General features: G+C 46.0%; 1 protein-coding gene across 2 annotated transcripts in view; it reads left to right on the top strand.

Moving 5' to 3' along the window:
* The window catches only part of Antxr1 (anthrax toxin receptor 1), a 201,957-nt gene that overhangs the window by 20,733 nt on the left and 161,683 nt on the right, over positions 1 to 19,541 (top strand). For both annotated transcript variants that reach the window (NM_054041.2, XM_006506564.2), the window contains exons 2-3: positions 2,683 to 2,754; positions 6,678 to 6,749. In NM_054041.2, the coding sequence (NP_473382.1) occupies positions 2,683 to 2,754; positions 6,678 to 6,749 (144 nt within the window). The remainder of the gene's footprint in view (positions 1 to 2,682; positions 2,755 to 6,677; positions 6,750 to 19,541) is intronic.

The following is a 19,541-nucleotide window of genomic DNA, read 5'->3' as shown; positions in this document are numbered from 1 at the left end:
CGTGGGAAGTTGTCAATAATTAAGAAATTAAATTTAAAAAACAAAATAAATAGAATAATACCCACCAAAATACCCCTGGAGAGGAAGAAAGGGAAAGAAAGCCCTCCATTTCATAGCTGTCTTGGCTAGGGTTTCACTGCTGTGAACAGATACCATGTCCAAGGCAACGCTTATAAGGCACAACTTCAGTTGGGGCTGGCTTATAGTTTCAGAGGTTTAGTCTATTATCATCATGATGGTAAGCATGGCAGCGTGCAGGTAGACTTGGTGTTGCCTGGAGCTGAGAGCTCTACATCTTGGTCCACAAAAGGAGACGGTCTTCTTCAGGCAGCTGGGAGAAGACTGTTCCATACTGGGTAGAGCTTGAGCATAGGAGACCTCAAAGCCCAGGTCCACAGTGACATACTTCCTCCAACAGGGCCACACCTCCTAATAGTGCCACTCCCCATAGGGCAAGCATTCCAACACGTGAGTCTATGGAGGCCAGATCTATTCAAACCACCACAGTAGCGCAGAAGTGGGTGCAGAGCTGGAGAAAGAGACCAACATCCCACAGTTCCTTCTAAAGCCCTGACTTCAGTCACTAGGTCTGTTGACAGGATCACACTTCTCTTGCAGTGCCTAGCTGAGCGCAGCTTTTAACACTTGGGCCTGTGGGGACAACCCAGGCCCTGAGCTTAGTGGCACCTCCTCCTTCTTGCTTTTGTGTACAGTGTGTACCTGTGACCCTCAGGACACCTTGCTACTGGTATGCAGTCTTTAAGTACAGACATACTGTATTGTTTTTACTTGGGTGGGAGGAACAGAACATTTCTGGGTATGAAACAAGAAAATACATTCTTTTCAAAGAGATGGAACACACCAACTAAAATGGGAATTTTTAGTTAAGAGAACTGGCTGCTCTTACAGCGGACTGGAGTTCAGTTCTTAGCACTCACATGATGGCTCACAACTCCAGCTCCAACAGATTTGACCTCCCCTTCTGGCTTCCATGAACACAACATGCGTGTGTTTTTTTACACACATGCAGGCAAATACTCACTCCCTCAAAATAAAAACAAATAATTCTTTTTTAAAGAAGAATATTGTATCATGAGGGAGCTGGAGAGATGGCTCAGCTCAATGGTTAAGGGTGCTCAATGTTCTAGAGGTCCCAGGTTCAGCTCCCAACACCTACTTTAGTCGATTTACAACCTTCTGTAAGTTCAGCTCACTTCCAGGGGATCTGATACCCTCTTTTGGTGTCAGGTTGCACTTTATGCACGTGTATACATCACACATCATGTACACACACACACACACACACACACACACACACACACACTCACGTACTCATGTAACATAGATAGATAGATAGATAGATAGATAGATAGATAGATAGATAGATAGATAGATAGGCAGAGGACAGACAGATAGAACCAGACACCAGTGGAAAAAGTTTGCAATACAAAGTGTCAGAGCAGAAAGCAAACTGCAGCCTCAGTTATAATGGCGGGCAGACGGGGCTCTGCTGAGCAGATCTTTGTGTGAAGGGGAAAAGCTATCACAGGTTTGAGCAGACAAAGGCTAAGATCGGCCCCCTGGGAGAGACTGAGTGCGAGCACTGTGGGGAAAACGGGCCAAATCAATGTGATGGAAACGAGGCTGTAAACCAGTATCAGATGCAGGAGAGTTAAAATCAGCCTTCCAAGTCTAAACTCCAATTGCATACTCCCAGAGAACTCATCTCTCTCTTCAGGAAGTGCATTCCCTTTTAATATGGTGAAGAGTTAAGTCATTTTCTTCTTTTGTTCATTATTCTCAATAACCACATTAGACTTAGTAGATTTTCCTACTGTTTAACTCTCAGACATGTCGTAAAATAAACTTCCCCAATTGGTCAATTATTATATAGGAAGCATGCTGGATTCTTTCCTCCAACAATTTATTTTAAAAATTCCACCAATATCTGTATTTTTAAATGAAATGAGACTTGGAGGGCCATTTGTCAGTTTCTATTGCTGTGAAGAGGCACGATGACCACGGCAGTTCTTAATAAGGAAGACTTTGAACTTGGGCTGGCTCACAGAGGTCTCATCCATTATCATCACAGTGGGAAGCTTGGCAGCGCCCAGGCACACATGGTGCTGGAGAACTAGCTGAGAGCTCTACATCCTGATCCAAAAGCACCAGGAACAGAGTGTGATGCTGGGCCTGGCTTGAGCATCTGAAACCTCTAAGCCCACCGTCAGTGACACACTTTCTGCAGCATGCCACACTTAGTCCAACAAGGCCACACCTCCTAATAGTGGCACTCCCTATGAGCCTATGGGGGCCATTTTTATTGAAACCACCACCGTCAGTTTGCTGATTTTTACTCAGCAGAATTGGAACAGAGTCACTTCATAGAGGAGCACAGAAGAAACCATGTCATCAAGATCTGGACACAGCCTGGGATTCTGAGCCCTGGGTTTTTGATTGTCTGCTTCACTGTCAGAGTTTGGCGTGGGAGGCGTTGTGGGAGAGAATGGGAGATGAAGTTGGAGGAATTCCTCAAAATTTTTCAGTCTTACAGATAATTTCCAAATGCACACCAGTTTCAGGCGGTGTTTGAACTTGTTAATAGGTTGCTTCTATACATAATCTGTAGACTGAAAAGAAACGTAGCACAAGGCACTGACGGAATGCCTCTCTGTCCTGTAGGTCAGGAAGTGTGCTGCACCACTGGAATGAAATCTACTACTTCGTGGAGCAGTTGGCTCATAGATTCATCAGGTGAGTGTGCGCCGCGGTCTCTTCTGTCAAGGCTGACTGTGAATCCAGCCCACCTGCTGTTCCCATAACTCCCAGACACCGTGGGAGTGCACACTGGGTGAGCCTGTGCATAGGGAGGCCACAAAGTGCTAGGTGAACATGGTGCACAGTAAACCTTCTAGCTTTAATATGAACACGCAGCAGCCCTGAGCAAGTCATGGCTGGTCACAGGACCCCTGCAGCCTCTCTGTGGGCTTCACCTCACCCTCCCAGACAGGTTGGAGCATAGTCACTGTGAACTGTGGAGGTGCTGCTTAGGGTCACCCTCTAGTGAAGGAGGTGACTTTACCCTCCTTTCACACTGCTTTCATGGATGAACCTGCTGCGTGTTGTCAAGGTCCTTAGTGCAGTTGGTGTGATCATTGTGAACTCAGATGCAGACCTCCCCCCCAGGTGGTAGCCAGTCTCCATGGAGACCAATGTGAGTGAGCACGAAACTCTTCCGTCCATTTTTGTAGCACAGAAGATCCTCTGAGCCCAGGGTAGTGGCAGACAGTCTCCTCCCATGTTCAGTTATCAAGCTCTTACCTTCTTCACAGGAAAGGAAGGGTGGCAGGTGAGAACTAGAGACAAGGGTAGAGCTACTGAGAGAACCCTTCCCCCAGCCCCTTGACTTACAGATGAAGGAAGAACAAAGCAGGGACATCTCCAAGGCTTACTCTAGACCTCAAGGCACTTTCCTCAGACCCTCCCCCTCTATATTCCTTGGCTGTGGGCTATCAGCCATACTTCTTGTCCCTGTGACAGACCACTTGGAGAACAACCTAGAAGGAGGAAAGTTAATATTGGCTCATGGTTGCAGAGGTTTTATGCCATGTTAACGCCACTGTTCCCAGGCTGCGGTGAGGTACAGCATCCTGGCCCAGGTGTGTGGTGTAGCACTGCTGCCTGCCTCATGCTGGGACTGGAGACCTGGTAAAACCCACAGTTACCCACTTTCCTGCTTCCTCCACTTTGTTTCCACCTTCCACAGTTTCACTACCTCTGGGCAGACTGTTCAGATGTTGAATCCATTAATAGATTGAGTCATTAATGGAGATAGAGCCTCAAAATACAATTAATTGATTCTCTAAAGCCCCACTTCTGAACGTTGCTTGTATCAACCTCAAGACATTAGGCTATCAGGGAGATGACCATAGCAGATCCTTCAGTGTGCAGGGGCTAAGACTGTCACTGAGCTTTGCTTCTGCAACAGCCCAAAGGCTCTTGGTAGCAGTGCCAGACACTGGGTAATACTCTTGAATAAGAGGAGGGAAAAATAGTATTATCAACAAACAATGCGGGGAAAACTGTATATCTCCACATTGAAGAATGAAACTAGATCCACATCTCTCACGCTGAACAAAAATAAACTCTAAATGGATCAAGGACCTCAACTAGAGACTTGGAAACTACTACAAGATATTAGGCATAGGCAAGGACTTCTTACACAGGACTCTAGTTACTCAGGAGATAAGCCAAATAACTAAAAAGGGGGCCTTTTGACAGCAAAGGACGCTGTCAATCAAGTGAAGAAGTAACCAATAGAATCAGATAAAGCCTTTGCCAGCTACAGGTCTGAAGGAGGATTAATATCTTAAGCATTCAAATAGCTCAAAAATTAGTCATCAAGAAAGCAACCTAAGAAAAACAGGCTATGGAATCGAACAGAGATTTCTCAAAAGAAAAGATACAGACATTTTAAACAGTGTTCAACATTTTTAGCCATCAGAGAAACAGGAATCAAAACTGCTTTGAGACTCCATCTCATCCTAACCGGAGTGGCCATTACCAAGAATGAATGCTGGTGAGGATGAGTGGGAGGGAGAATTCACTATTACTGGGGTGTAAACTGATGCAGATACTATGGAAAAAAGTGTGGGAGTCTCTCAAAAAGCTGAGTGGATGATTTTATTTATCCTATAAATAGCATAGTGTTGGGTAGAGGGAACCATGTGTCTCAGGATTCCCATTGCTGGGAAGAAATCATGGCAACTCTAATAAAACAAAAACATTTAAATGAGACTGGCTTACAGTTTCAGAGGTTTAGTCCAATAACGTCATGGCAGGAAGCATGGTAGCATACAGGCCAATATGGTGTTGGAGACTGAGCCAAGAGGTCTACATCTTTTTTTTTCTTAAAGATTTATTTATTTTATGTATGAGTACACTGTCGCTGTCTTCACACATACCAGAAGAGGGCATTGGATCCCATTGCAGATGGTTAGCCATCATGTGGTTGCTGGGAATTGAACTCAGGACCTCTGGAAGAGCAGTCAGTGTTCTTAACTGCTGAGGCATCTCTCCAGCCCCAAGAGTTCTACATCTTGATCTACAGGCAGCAGAAGACTGACTTATAGTGGGCAGAGTTTGAGCATATGTGAGACCTCAAAACCCACCCCTAGTGACACACTTCCTCCAACAAGGTCACTTACTCCAACAAGGCCACACTTCCTAATAGCGCCACTCTTTAGGCTAAGCATTCAAATGTATAAATATATGGGGGCCATACCTATTCAAACCATGGTGGCTGATACTTGCACAAATATGTCACTACTGATTGCAGAGGGATCCTTTTAACTTGAAATCCTTTTCCTTTCCTTTATTCTGACCACCCCTCAGCTTCCCAAGAATGATTCTCATCTGTCTCCCAACCCACACCTCATATCCATCACTCTTAGAAAAAAAAACCCATTTCCTAGTCACTGAGAGCCTAGAGGACAGCAGACAGATGCTGCCTCAGCACCCAATCCTGTTCCTATGAGTTGCAATCATGCCTTTCCTGCCATTCTGGAGGGCCAGATGCCCCCCTTTAGGCCATTGTCCCTCTTTGTCCATCCCATGCCATTGTCTCTAGTCTCTTGTATTTTTTATTCTTCTTCTAACTTCTACTTCCTTGCTGACTCCCTCACCCCTGTCTAATTTTCATTGCTTCCCACCTCTGCTAAAACACTAACAGCAAATATATGTCAGACACACAGTAACAATGTTCATCCTAGGAGTAGTCAGGGCCGTTAGAGCTCTCTTAGCAGTTAAGCAACAAGACCTGATTTTTATTTCATGAAATGTAACTTAGGGAGCAGCGTGGAGAATGCAGCAGATCAGGGGTGATTCTAGGAAACAGCTGGGATGGTCAGGCGATAGAGGCCCAGGTCCAAGCTAAGCCATAAAAAGAGGCCATGTGTGCAAGAATCAAAGCCAGATCAACTCTAGGAGGCGAATGCCTTGGGAAGACACAGGTTGGTGCTATTCTGGTTGACCAGTTGGCCTCCCAATGAGGGCCCCACAAGATGGCAGACAGTCGCCAAACCCTGTGCAGATTTCTGGAGCTTCTTGCCAGTCCTCACATCAGAGTGCTCTGTTACCCAGAGAGTGAATTTTATGCTGAAAACTTTTGAGTACTATGTGTAATGGTGATGTTGACTTATTCATTAAGAATGAGTCATGTCGTCATTGAGCAGCAGAGACCCTCTGTGGCCTAGCACTCCCTCTTCCCCTTGGAGGTAACCAAGATGGAATTACGTGAATGATGATCCTTCTGAGATACTACCTTCTTTGAAGATGCTGTCAGAATTTTCTGAGAGGATTCACCATTTCATAGACACCTGGTAGACCAGTCTCAGGGAAGTCCTGAGTTGGGATGGAGTTCATCTTTCTTATGGTGATGTACCCACTGTGTGATGGTATCCTGTAAGAAGGGAAACACACCAGGTACCTTTGGTTTGGAGCTTCAAGTTGGCCATTAGTTAAACCCTTGCTTGCCACATCCTCTGGGACCCCCATTTAGATGTAGTTCCTCAGCTTCAGGAGCCATGATACAAAGATAAAAACAGAAAGGAAGCCGGGAAGGGGCTGACATGCCCCAGGTATTCTGTCTGACTTAACATAGTTTCTCTCCTTTCCAGCCCACAGCTAAGGATGTCCTTCATTGTCTTCTCTACTCGAGGGACAACTTTAATGAAACTAACTGAGGACAGGTAAGAAGATTTCACTGCCCCATCATTTCTAAGTCTGTCTCTTCCTGAGTAGCCCTGAGACTTGTGCCACCCGGTGGCTCAGCAGTCAGCCTAATCTAACAGCTCTCTCTTAATTTGAGCCCTGACCTCTGCATCCGGGCCCTTCCTCTGGCTCGCCGTGCAGTAACTTCTGATGATATTTCCTGATGTTGGTGAAGTGTTTTAAATGACTAGACCATGTCGAGATGAACCTCCTCGCTCTTGAATGTTAACTCCATCTGCTGAGTTGGAGCAAAATGTTGGCAATCTAGGTTCTTTGGGGATTGTCTTTTCTCCCATTCGTATTGGATTTCTTTTGTAAACTGGATTTCAGAAATTTGGTAAAGCTCCACTAGAGAGGTAAGAGCCTGAACGGTGTCCCTGCCTGATTATCAAGGCTGGGGACATGAAGGAAAGCTGCAACAGCAAGTAACTAGAAGGAGATTGTAATGGAGTGTGGGGAAATGTCAGTCATTTTCACTCCACAGAAGAGGGTCCTGGTGACAGACACATGCCATGCATTCATAGTTACCATGGTGCAGGAGGATGCTGGAGGATAATCTGCTCCAATTAGTGTCACCGCATACATTTTAGAAAAAGGTGGCATGGTTCACATTGTGAGGGCTTGGGATTCCTGGCTGACAAATATAGGAACGCTGGCAAAAGATGGAGTAAGTCCATTTTTCTGTTGCTATAGCAAAATGCCACAGACTTGGTCCTTTATGAAGAGAAGAGGTTCCTTTACTTAGCTCACATTTCTGGAGACTCAAGAGTATAAGCCAGTGTCTATACATCACACATGACACACAGCATCACAGTACGAGAGGCCACAAAGTGAGATGGAGCCCAGAGAGTCAAGGGCTAGGCCTACTCTTGATACAGTTAATTTGGGAAAGAGTCTGGGTCCTGCAAGGGCTACTTTAATCTCTTCAAGATCCATCCACCAGTGACACAGTTACTTCCCCTCCCTCCCAGGCCCTGCCTCCTAGTTACTGCCTCCTCGGAGGTACCATACTGAGAACCAACTGTCCAGCCCACAGCCTTTAAGCCAAACCATAGCGGCAAGTGTAAAGTATGGATAGAAGACCTCACTGATAAAATCCTCTTACAAAATGATAATAGAGTAACAATTCTATTATCTTTCTGGCTCAGACCAGAAAACCAAGCCAGTGCCCACGTCTCTTCACGCCTGATTTCCATCTAGCACTCCACTTTCAAATCCTCTTTCTCCATTTATTGCATGCATGTAGTTGAGATGCCCAGAAACTCCGTTCTAAAAGTGGGTGTCATATGCTCTTCACAGAAGAAGGAACTAAGACCATGTCTCCTTCCCATGGACACCAAGCAGGACACAGAGTAGGCCCAGGCTCCATTTTTTCCCCTTCTCCTTGTACATTCTCTCTGAAGAGACAACCCTGCAGTCCTAGAAGCCTCCTTCAGAGTTGATCAAGCACTTTGAGATTCTCTGGGGAGAGACCTGACCTTGTGCAAGAGACATGATTCTGTTCCATCTTTACCCACTATCCTTCAGCAGGCCTGGCTTCTGTCTAGAAATGGGGAATTAACCAGGAAAGCCTAGCTGACCCTCCTGCCACATCCTTGACTTCAACACTAGGCCAGGTAACTCAAGTGCAGACAGCTAGGACAATGAGCTGTGAATGGCTCATAGAGCCAACCATGTTTCCTTGGCCACTGACTTTTCTCCTACATGAATAAGAAGGAACTAGAGCTAATCCATGCCTGTGGGTGCTACTCATCCCTGTGGGAGTGTCTGTATCACCAGTCCCAAGCCAGAACCAGATTGTACCTGTCCTTCACACCCTGCTGCAACTGTGGCATCCTGGTGTCACTTCATGACAGACACCCTTTTGGATGTGCCAGTGTGACTGGGAGATGAAATTCATCATAGCTTCTATAGATGTTGGGAGCCGCAGCCTCTGGGCAGCTAGCGGGGGCAGGTGAGAGATGGATAAATCAAAACGCCAAGCTGACAGCATTCCTTTCAGTCTACTTGGAATCTAATTGTTTGTGCCTTAACTTCATTATCACTAGTTTCTTGTTCCAAAGAAGTGGCAGAGGTCAGAGCCCCCACTTTGTTGCAAACAGCCTTTAATACTGGTGCTGTGAGTCTCCTGGGGTGAGGGCACAGCCTGCCAATCTTACCAAATAAAGAGGGGGCACGTGATCACTCTCAGATGCCCTACAGAGACAGGCTGCAAGGGTCAGGTTGCTATTCTGTTTAAAACTTGTCTCTCGGTGATTTGTCTGGCACAAGAGTCTCCATCTTTTTCTCCTGAGAGCATTTGCTCTTAGCATATCCCTCTGAGACAGTAAAGGGTGGGTTGTTATATGCTATGTGTATTTGTGGGAGTTTATAGAGTTTTAAAAGAAACTTGTTAAAATAAAATGGTACTAGGCTAGGGAGATGTAAAATGCTTGGTTTGACCTGACCTGAGTCTGGAGCTCTGAATGCATGTTAACACGTCAGTCTGGCTGCATGTGCCTTTTACCCAAGCCATGGAGGGATGGAGGCAGGAACAGGCAAATTATCTGGAAGTTCAACACCAAGCTAGCCAGTTGGCAAAGTTATAGGCCAGTGAGACCCTGTCTCATACAGGACAACACCCAAGGTTGTCCACTGACCTCACAGTGTGAATGTGCACGCCCTTGCCTACCCCTAACACTCCCATACACTCCCACACACATATTGTGTGTGTGTACGTGTACCCGCTCACCTACCCCTGAACTCACATTCACACCTACACCCAACTCACACACAAAACAATAGGGCATCAGTCATGAAAGATTCTCATCTTAACAAGAGCAAAAGAGTGTGTTAATCAAAAGACACACATAATATAGAAGATGCACTGACAATGTATTCCAGTATGCTCCTGGGATCCAAATGCACACAGGAACACTATGGGGAGATTGAAGAAATAGAAAATGCCATGAGTGTCGGCATAGTGGAGAAACCATGGGGAGAAAGACTGCGTATCCTTCTCCAGTCTCTAAGGGCAACTTCACCATTTGAGTTCTCGTTCTGTGTGCAGTTCGGGCACACTGACCACTTTCAAGTTTTCTTTAGTTCTCAGCAGTTTGATTATAATATATTGGGGGGTTGTGCAGGCCTCATTGAATTGGCGAGTTCTTGTCTTTCACTAAATTTGGCAAGTTAACAACCACTGCTATTTAAGGTAGTGGCAGTGGCAGTGGCAGTGGTAGTGGTAGTAGTAGTAGTAGTATATTTTTCTGTAGCACCCATCTCTCCTCTTTCTGTGACTCCCACAGTACAGGTGACAACCTCTCCATGTTATTCTATATGGTCCTGAAGTGGTCACATCTTTTCCAGTCGTCTCTCTGTTCCTCAGTGAGTGTTGGCTGCTGTTCTGTCTCCCAGTTCAGTGGGTCCCTTCCTCTGCCATCTGCCTTCTGCCACTGAGCATGTCTGTTTAATTCTTTTTCCTTTTTCAGTTCTAAAATTCCCGTGTGGTTTCTCTTGAGGCGTTCGTGTTTTGTTCAAGTATTTTTTTTCCGGATCCATCTTGATCCAAGTGCTCACGGTGACCTCACAGGGTGGTTATCATAATGCTCTCAGGTCTGTCACCGTTCCAGCCTCTCGGGATTGGCATTCCAATCACCTTTTCCTGTGAGAGCTGACTACACACTTTAAGGAGCATTTATTGTTGTGTAATTTTGGAGTGTAGCTTTATTTTCATGTTGCTTTAACTTTGGGGTTTTGTTTGTGTCCTTTCGTTGCTTGAGTTAGTCATAGCCTGGGTTCAGGCCATTCTCCTACCTCTAGTGTGGACAGAGCTTTCACTGTTACTGAACTTAACCAGGCTGTTTTGGATCTACTACGGTGCAGCATAGGAGTGACTTGGGACCTCCAGCTTCAACAAAAGAATTGGGAGCCTCCTTCTGCATCCTGTCCAAAGTCACCCCAAGAATCTAGCTAAAAGGGGGTGCCTTTTGGTGTTTTGGTCAGATAGATTAGTAGGGGAAAGCCTTCCTCTGAGGCAAAGCCAGAGTAGCAGGGTCCCCTCTCCCCAGAATTCCCAGAAATGAGGGTTTTTCTCAGTCTTTTACAAATCACTTCAGCCACCAACACACCATGAAACTTGTCCTCAGGTTAAGACCAGGACTGAACAGAGGGAATGAGACTCTGGAACTCACTTAGGTGAGCCACCTTTAGAGTTTCAACTCCCTTCCCCACAGCTTTGTTTACGTTCTAGGCCTTCCTGTGGCTGTTGCTCTGTGGCAGGCTGTGGCAGGCTGTGGCAGGCTGTGGCAGGCTGTGGCAGGCTGTGGCAGGCTGTGGCAGGCTGAGGCAGGCTGTGGCAGGCTGTGGCAGGCTGTGGCAGGCTGTGGCAGGCAGAGGCAGGCTGTGGCAGGCAGAGGCAGGCAGAGGCAGGTTAAGATGGGCTGTGGCAGGCTGAGGCAGGCTGTGGCGGGCAGAGGTAGGCTGTGGTAGACTATAGCAGGCTGTGGCAGGCTGTGGTAGGCTATAGCAGGCTGTGGGCTTTCCTTCCCTTTCACAATGAGGACGGTGGGGGTGGGTTGTCTAGAAATTCACTGAGGCCCAATATCAGTCAAATGGCAGGACTCGTTTCTGATCTCTGGATTTGAAACTTGGTTGAATCAGACTCTGTGTCAGATCATGTCCCCCACCAAGGTTTCTCAGCGTCCTCATTTACACAGCCCGAGATCTGTGGGCCACTTAATTAGCATAGTAGAGTGTATAATGCTGACTGAAGCATTATTATAACACAGCAACTTAGTGTGAACTACTACAGATGATTCTCTGAAAACTCCAAGTCTTAAACATGAAATTACCTGAATCACTGCTAATGTTTCAACATCTGGAAATTAGATAGTGTCTGTGGAGTTCAGCTAGCACTTAACAGAATTTGAGAGAGGTGATGGATTTAACCAAGTGCTGTGTGTCATCTGTTAAAGTGGTCATATATACTCTCTTTGTTTTTACATGCCAGGGGAATGCAATCCACTACAGATTTAAAATGCTGCTGATTCTCATATTTCTGGTTGCGTTTGGTTATTGTGTATTCTTTTCATGTGAAGGGGAATTCTGTTTCCTATATATTCTTCAGAAATTTAACATTCTTATTCATAATTTTTCTGTTACTAATACTTTTGCTTATGGCAATGTGCAATTTTTAATGTAAGTTTTGCCACAACTTATTCCCATGTAAGATATAGGGCTAACTCTTGGCATTTCTCCTGCACTGGTTTTTCCAGTGCTGTTGTGGAATAAGCTTTTAAACAGCCACGTAAGAAGCAGCCGGGGTGGACTTGGGGCTGCTGGGTTTCTGCTCCATTATGGCTCCATTTGTTTGCCTACAGTTCCACACTCAACCCACATTGTTTTAATTAGTTTCAACATCTGGAGGACCGGTCTTTCCTCATTTCTAATATTGAGCAAAAATCTCCTTGGTTTTAAGTGGATTTTTCCAACCATTTGCTTTTATATTTTTTTGTCTTAGTGTTCCAAATATCCTTGGGGTTTTCATCTGAGTCGTCCGAAAAGCTTAGTTAGTCCTGGCACCGCTGGCTTCTTACTAAGCAGCTCTCGCTCGTCCTTAAGCATGCTTATCATGTCTGTTTTGTGTCCTCTGGGAAGGTTTTGTTCTTCTCCTAGGTTGCATTCAGTGTTGGCTAACTCCATTCCCACTGTGAGTGGAGCATTACCTGGTCCATCGCCTTGATTGGTCCTGCTCACAGGCACAGTGGGCTTGGTGTTTGGAGCCCGTGAGCTTCCATTAAACAGCATGAAATGCTTGTAGGGGTGTCCATGGGATGTCCACATGGACAATCAGTAATTCAGCCTGTGACTCCAGAACTAGCTTAAGAAATAGGTTTGGGGAGAAAATACTGGTTTTATAGAATTATTTTCTTCTCTCTCTCTCTCTCTCTCCCTCTCCCTCTCTCTCTCTCTCTCCTCCCCCTCCCCCCCCTCCCCCTCCCCCTCCCCCTCTCCCTCTCCCTCTCTCTCTCTCTCTCATTCAGTCTGGAGCTGACTAATTCAGCTAGTCTGACTAGACAAAGAGCCCCAGGCAATCCCACGTCTGCCTTCACAGCACTGGGATTGTAGATGCAGGTCATCATGCCTGGCTTCTTTTGTTTTGTTTTCTCAAAAAGCTGGGGTTTGAACTTGGGCCCTCGTGTTTACATGTCAAGCACTTTACTGCCTGAGCCATCGCTCCATCCCAGGCTATTGCTTTTATTGAAGTTCTCTGAGCACATTGCAGACTGGTTCTGTAATCGCCAACTCAGTGTATTCTATTTTACTGCTGTTTGCAGCACTCAGCTATGTTTTCACTTTCTGCATTTTCAGCTAGCAAATATTTTCATTTTTGTGAATGGTTTCATATGCCTACAAATGTGTGTGTGCCTGTGTGTACCCTTGAGTGTGTGTGCATACATGTGTGTATATGTATGTACATGTGTGTATGTGTGTGTGCCTCTGTGTGTGCCCATGTGCATATATGTGTGTGTGTGTGTGTGTGTGTGTGTGTGTTACCTGATATTTTGGAGACAAGGTACCTTCATCATCATTGGAACTGGAATCTTTCATATGTATATCTCCTGTGAGTTTATTTCAAAATGGGCTATTTTCTTGGATCCTTAAAATTGGCACTCATCTTCCTGGCTGCTGAGACATCTCTGTCCCCCAGAGCCCACTGAGGGAGAGAGAGAATTGGTATCAACTGGGCTTTCCTCACTGAGCCTCATTGACAAAGTTAAGACCTCAAAATAAAGAAAAATAAAGTGTGAAATATGGAAGTAATGTTTTTAAACTCATGTGCCCTCCTCCTTGAGTGGAGACCCTGAAGCCATTCCAGAGGAAGGAAGAAGCAGATGCCTGAAACGGAGCATCTGGGGCAGGTGCTGGGTCACACTGAAGGAGGTTTCTCTTCCACACACTATAGGGTGGCTGAGTTAGGATCCTGTCTCCTGACCCACCACTGGGTGACTTGGTTAGGACCCCTCTCCTGGTCCCACCACTGGATGACTGAGTTGAGTCTCTCCCGTGGCCCACCACTGAGCAGTTGGGTTAGGACCCCTCTCCTGGTCCCACCACTGGATGACTGAGTTGAGTCTCTCCCATGGCCCACCACTGAGCAGTTGGGCTAGGACCCCTCTCCTGGCCCCTCATTGGATGGCAGGTTTCGGCTCATTCCCCTCCTAAAGCTCTTGCTGTTCTTGTGACCTGAAATGTCAGGATGTCTTCTTCCATGTCAGCAGCTCCGCCTTGTGCAGGTGTCCTAAGATTTGAGTGTGTCACCCTTTCTCACTTACCTTCAGGCAGTGAGAGCCATCTGCTCTGTCCTGATGGGTTAGCCGCATCTGTGATGCATTGGGAGCGGCAGTCACAGTGAGAGGTACACCCTCAAAGGACTGTTTTTGGCTGGAAGTTTCACTTTTCTTCCAAACTTTTCAAGATTCAAACACAAAGCCTAGCAAAACAGCCGTGGGTCGAAGGGTTATCATATCTTTTTCAACCCACTGGCCTCGTTTTATTAATAAGGAAAAGAATTCCCAGAAGGACCAGGTTGTTTGTGCTGATCCATCCCTGTACTCAGCACCAGATTTTAGTCACAGATTCAAGGTTCTTAACTCAGTTATATTTTCCCTACCGCATACAGCCTTCTTGGTCTACCTGCCTCTACTGGGTACTTCCCTCAGTCTGTTACATGTGAGATGCTCACACGAAGCCACATATGTGTATACATATAAATATATGGCAGTTGCCTACATATACTCTTTAATAAGGTTTTACTGAGTACCAGTCAGTAGACTACTTTCTTCATCTTCTATAAGGGACAATAGTGGTTACCTGGGTGGCTCTCATTAGAACAGCATTCTTTATCCTACCATTTTATAGATGGGGATAACAAGGCAAGAAGACTCTGGCTACCCTGCTGTGTAACTGTGGGAAGCTGGCTTGGAGCCCAGGAAGCACAGCCTTGGGTCCCTGTGCTTGATGAATACACTCGAGAGTTCCCCACAATTTAATATTATGTTTTAAGTTTAAGAAAAGGGGTTTACGCAGCTCACCACCCCAGCTCCCTGACTGCTTCAGAGAAACAGGGCCCCAAAAGCTGTGCTCACACATTTTCTCATGGCCCTGAGAGCTCAGTGGTTCTCAGAGAGGGAAGAGCTGAGTCGCTGAGTCACGTGGAGGTGTAAGGGTGGCCTGAAGGTCTGACTGTTGCTTCAGCAAGCACAAGGGACTCCAAGAAAGTCCAGCTTGCACTGAAAATGGAAATCTAGACCCCTCCCGTGCCCCTCTCGGGTACTGTAGCTTGCTGAAGCACTGAACTTCGCCATGCTCTGGGGGCATCTCTTGGTTTTGAAGCGCATGATTCCAAGTTGCTATTCTTGAGAGGATTCTAAGTCCCTTTCTAAGATTTAAAATAAAAGGTGTTTGGAAGAACTTGAATGTGCCCCTTTTTCTCTGTCAGATAAATGCTGGGGGGATTCATGGTACAGACATTTCTTTAGTGCTCAGTGAACAGTGTTAGCTATTGTGTTGTTGCTAGGTTTGATCAACAGCCAAGGGCCACCCTGAATCTTCCCTTGCAAACTCCACTTCGCATCATCATAGCGCGTCCAACTGCACATGGATAGTGAGTTCTGGGTCTCTCTGGCCTATCCTTTTCTGAAGCGTGGAACACTGGCAGGTTTACCCCTGCATAGAGGGATATAGGCAGACAATACTTCTTCAGCATGAGGCAAGCTTAAGGCTACTGCTTCCTTGCATGGTGGTTTTAGCAAGAGTTCTTCCCAAGAAGAATACACAGGCCCTGTCTTCCCCTCATGCTTGTCTACAATCCCCCAGCCTGGGTCACAGTAATGTTGAGTCGACAAAGTTCACCTTGGAGGGATCCAGAGACACGCCTTTGCATGTGCTGTGAACCAGTGTTTCCTGCTCTCCCTCCGGTACCCTTCTGTGAACAGGAGAAAGTAAAATCTTCCTTCTTAAACCACAGGCTGTCATTAATACAGCTAATAATACATTAATACATTATCAAAACCAAGAGGCTTCTTTCAAGTGTGTTTTTTTTTAATCTAAAAATGTAATATGCCAAAGCTTACATTCATATAAAAGATATTGTGGGTGGTTTTTCAAAAAAATTTGAAAACCATACTTCGGGAGTCAAAGTAATAAATCCCCCATGTCTTTGGCTTCAGTGTTCTGAGAAGCACCCGATCTGGCTACAGCCAAGGAAATCAGAATGACTGGCCAGAGCCCCGTTGACAGGCTCTAGTGCGGACTTTCCAGTGTCTGATTTCTGCTGTGCCCACCACAGGGTGCAGCTACGAAGCTGCTATGAATTAATTATGGAAAATGCCTATCGGAGAGTCTGACACATTAAAGGTACTCGGGAAATGCCACTTGTCCCTTATGTAGTAAATACACAAAGGACAAAAGTAGACAGGAGCATTTCTGATGTCTGGCTGGAGATAGGAAGACCACATCAGCACAGACAGGAACCTGAGAATGGCTGCCTCCCAAATCTTCCATAGTCAGATGCGTTATCTGTTGTGCCACTGGCCCCAGCAGAGGCTACATTCTCATACCAGCGAGGGATTGTCGCTGAGTTGAGGACTCTCTCTGCCTGTACCACCCCACTTCCCAAACAATCCTGGTGCCATCAGGCAGTGGTACTCTGTGTCACTCTGTGTCAGTCTCTTGCTACACTGAGGAGACCCGATGAACCTTGCACTCAGGGCTGTCTCCATCAGACCCTGGTTCCTCCCACACACAAACCCCGGGTTCCCCCTCTGCTGCTCATCCCAGCAAGCATTTAAACTGTTGCACAGAGAAGAGGATCGTGAACATGTGAACACCAACTCTGCACCACCAGGCTTGCGAAATGAAATGCCATAGGGGATGCTTCCTGAAGACACGGACTCTGTCTCCTTCCACTTTAGAGTTTATCACCTCCAGGGAAGTGTGGACTTTTATATCCCCAGAAACAGTATGCTTTCATTTTGAACTACTTATCTAATAGCAAGTAAATGTGTGTATTTATGTGCAGGTGTGTGTTTGTGGGGTGCCAAGCTGGATACACATGTGTATATAGGTACACACACATTCATGTGTGTGCACATGTGTGTGGAGGCCAGATGTCAACCTTGAGGAGCCTTTGACTGGTATCTGGAACACTAGCTAATAAACCCCAAGGACCCATGTGTCCCACCTCCCCAACATTTGGATTACAAGCACACACTACCATACCCAGATTTTTACTTGTGTCCTGGGGATCTCAAATTCAGGGTCTCGTTTACTTAGGTAGCAAGCAGTTAATCAACCAAGCCATCTCCACAGCCCCAAGTTAAACAGTATAAAGTATGAGCAGAGTGTATAGATTTTTGAGATGTTTTCCACCTAGAGCCAAGTGTCATGCTTGGTTGGAGTGAATCTTGTTGCTTCTCTTGCACCATGTTCTGGTGTGAGGTGTACCACCAAGGCACTCATCTGCCACCTTCTTTGGAAACAGTCCGCTTCTTTCTTTTCCTGTTGTGAACAAAGCTACATGGAGCATTTGAGTGCTTTTTTTCCTGGTGAGAGCTGTGCTGGGCCGAAGGGACTGTCTATGCTCTGTGATAGGGGAGGAGAGAGTGTGGCTGCTCAGTCAGGGAGTATGAAGGGCATTACCAGTTCATCTTCAAAGGCGGAGTGTGAGTTTAACTCCCACTGTGATTTGAGTTCTTGGTGCCCCACATTCCTTGGTACTGTCCTCTAGTTCTGTCTTTGCAAATTCTTCCTGCCCACATGTGCCGTCCATGCTGAATTATCCAGTATAGATCTAGCATATTCCTACCCACTCCCCCAGCCCCCAGCTCAGCCTTGCTATAGAACATGGACAGAAAGGAACTATGTCTTAGTAGAAAATTCTAGAAACAGTTTTTAGGTTTTAAATTGTGTTCATTTCTCAGTACCCTGATGAAGTCTGAGATCAGCCCTCCTTCGTGCCCCCAAGTGTCATTGTTTACCCAGTGTGTCTACGCTGGGCATTACCCATCCATTGGCCACCTAGGTAGTAGCTGTCTCTGTCATAGATGGCTGTGGTGAGACCATCTTGCTTTTGTTAAATTAGTTCTTGTTTTATTTACTGTGGCCCCAATGGACAGGAATGGTGGTATTGGCTATCTGACCACGCCAAAGAGAAGATCTAAGACAGAGTAAGTTTATCAGTGAACCAAGAAGAAAAAAAAATGACTCCAGTTTTCTTGTCACATCTCAGGCTATGAAAGTTATGGTCCTGCTCACAGCACACTAACAACTAACATGGAGACCATGGTGAATTTGAGTGACCAATAGAAAAGGTGTTCCAAGCAATAGGGCTGTGCTATGCCAGAAAGCTCCAAACCTCTATGTCGACTTAAGCAAGAGATCTCCTGGGGTCAGGGCCACCCATACCTCACTAAAAGCAAGGGATGGAGTCAGAGTCATGAGTAGGACTGAGCTGAAACTGTAAGCACCACCGGACGGAAGGAAGTATACAGAAGGCTAGCAGCTGCCTGAGGTTTCAGGAATCTCCTGGGCACCCTGATGCATCCCAACAGAAGTAAGGAGTCCACTCTATTTTAGAGTCTCCTCAGTATATACGTGAACTATGTTAGAATGGTAGCAAAAGATTAGAGTGAATGATACTGATGTAAAGTATTTTATTATATGGGTAAATGCATAAAATTCGTAAGATAAGGATGCACATTGAAAGGCACTGGTCAGCTGCAAAAGCAAACAAACGAAAGGGAGATGACGGGGAAGAGGTGCCGGCAACAGATAGCTGTGTCTGTAAAAGTGAATGGTGTTGGGTGAGCTATCAGGAGGTTCTCGATCAAACAGAAGAATGTAGAAGAGAAGCAGCAGATTGGCCTTTGCAGACAACAGAGTTCATCCCAACAGTGTCGACAGTTACATTCAACAGAAGGTGACTGATGTCTTTCAACCACAAGACTGAGAAAGTCCCCACCAGAGAAAGAAGCAAGAGCCATGTGTCATTAAACACAACGACTTTCCTGGACTATTCATGCAGCTGAGCTCTAGAGGACCAACTGAGGAATGGCCTCAGTTACAAAAGGTATTACATCAGTCTTAGTTAGGGTTTTACTGCAGCGACCATGGTGACTGTTATAAGGACAACATTCAATTGGAGCTGGCTTACAGGTTCAGAGGTTCAGTCCATTATCATCAAGGCAGGAGCACAGGGAGAGCTTAAAGTTCCACCTCTTGTTCTGAAGTCAAACAGATAACTAGCTTCCAGGTAGCTAGGAAGAGGGTCTTAAAGTCCACACCCACAGTGACACACCTACTCCAGCAAGACCACACCTCCATATAGTGCTATTCTCTGGACCAAACATTCAAACCACTACAACATCTCAGTCTTAGTTCCCTTGTTGTGATAAAACACCATGACAAAAAACATCTTGTCATCTTACTACTCTCTGGAGCACTGTGTCACTGTGGGAAGTCACAGCAGGGACTAAAGGAGGGAGCTGGAGGCAGGAACCGAAGCAGAGACCCATGGAAGAAAGCTTCTTATGGTTGTTCCACAGCTTGCTCTTACTGCTTCCTTAGACCCCTCAGAACCTCACGCCTCATGGATGCACCACCCACAGTGGGCTGGGCCTTCCAACATCAATCATTAATCAAGAAAATTACAGAGTTGCCTCCAGGCAGTCTGGAAGGGGGCTTTTTTTTTTTTCCAACTGAGGCACTGGAGGCTACTCTTTCCAAAT

The sequence above is a fragment of the Mus musculus genome, chromosome 6 (assembly GCF_000001635.26).
Source record: "Mus musculus strain C57BL/6J chromosome 6, GRCm38.p6 C57BL/6J".
NCBI lineage: Eukaryota > Metazoa > Chordata > Mammalia > Rodentia > Muridae > Mus > Mus musculus.
The sequence above is the reverse complement of the archived record's forward strand: the minus strand, read 5'-3'. Positions and strand labels throughout refer to the sequence as shown.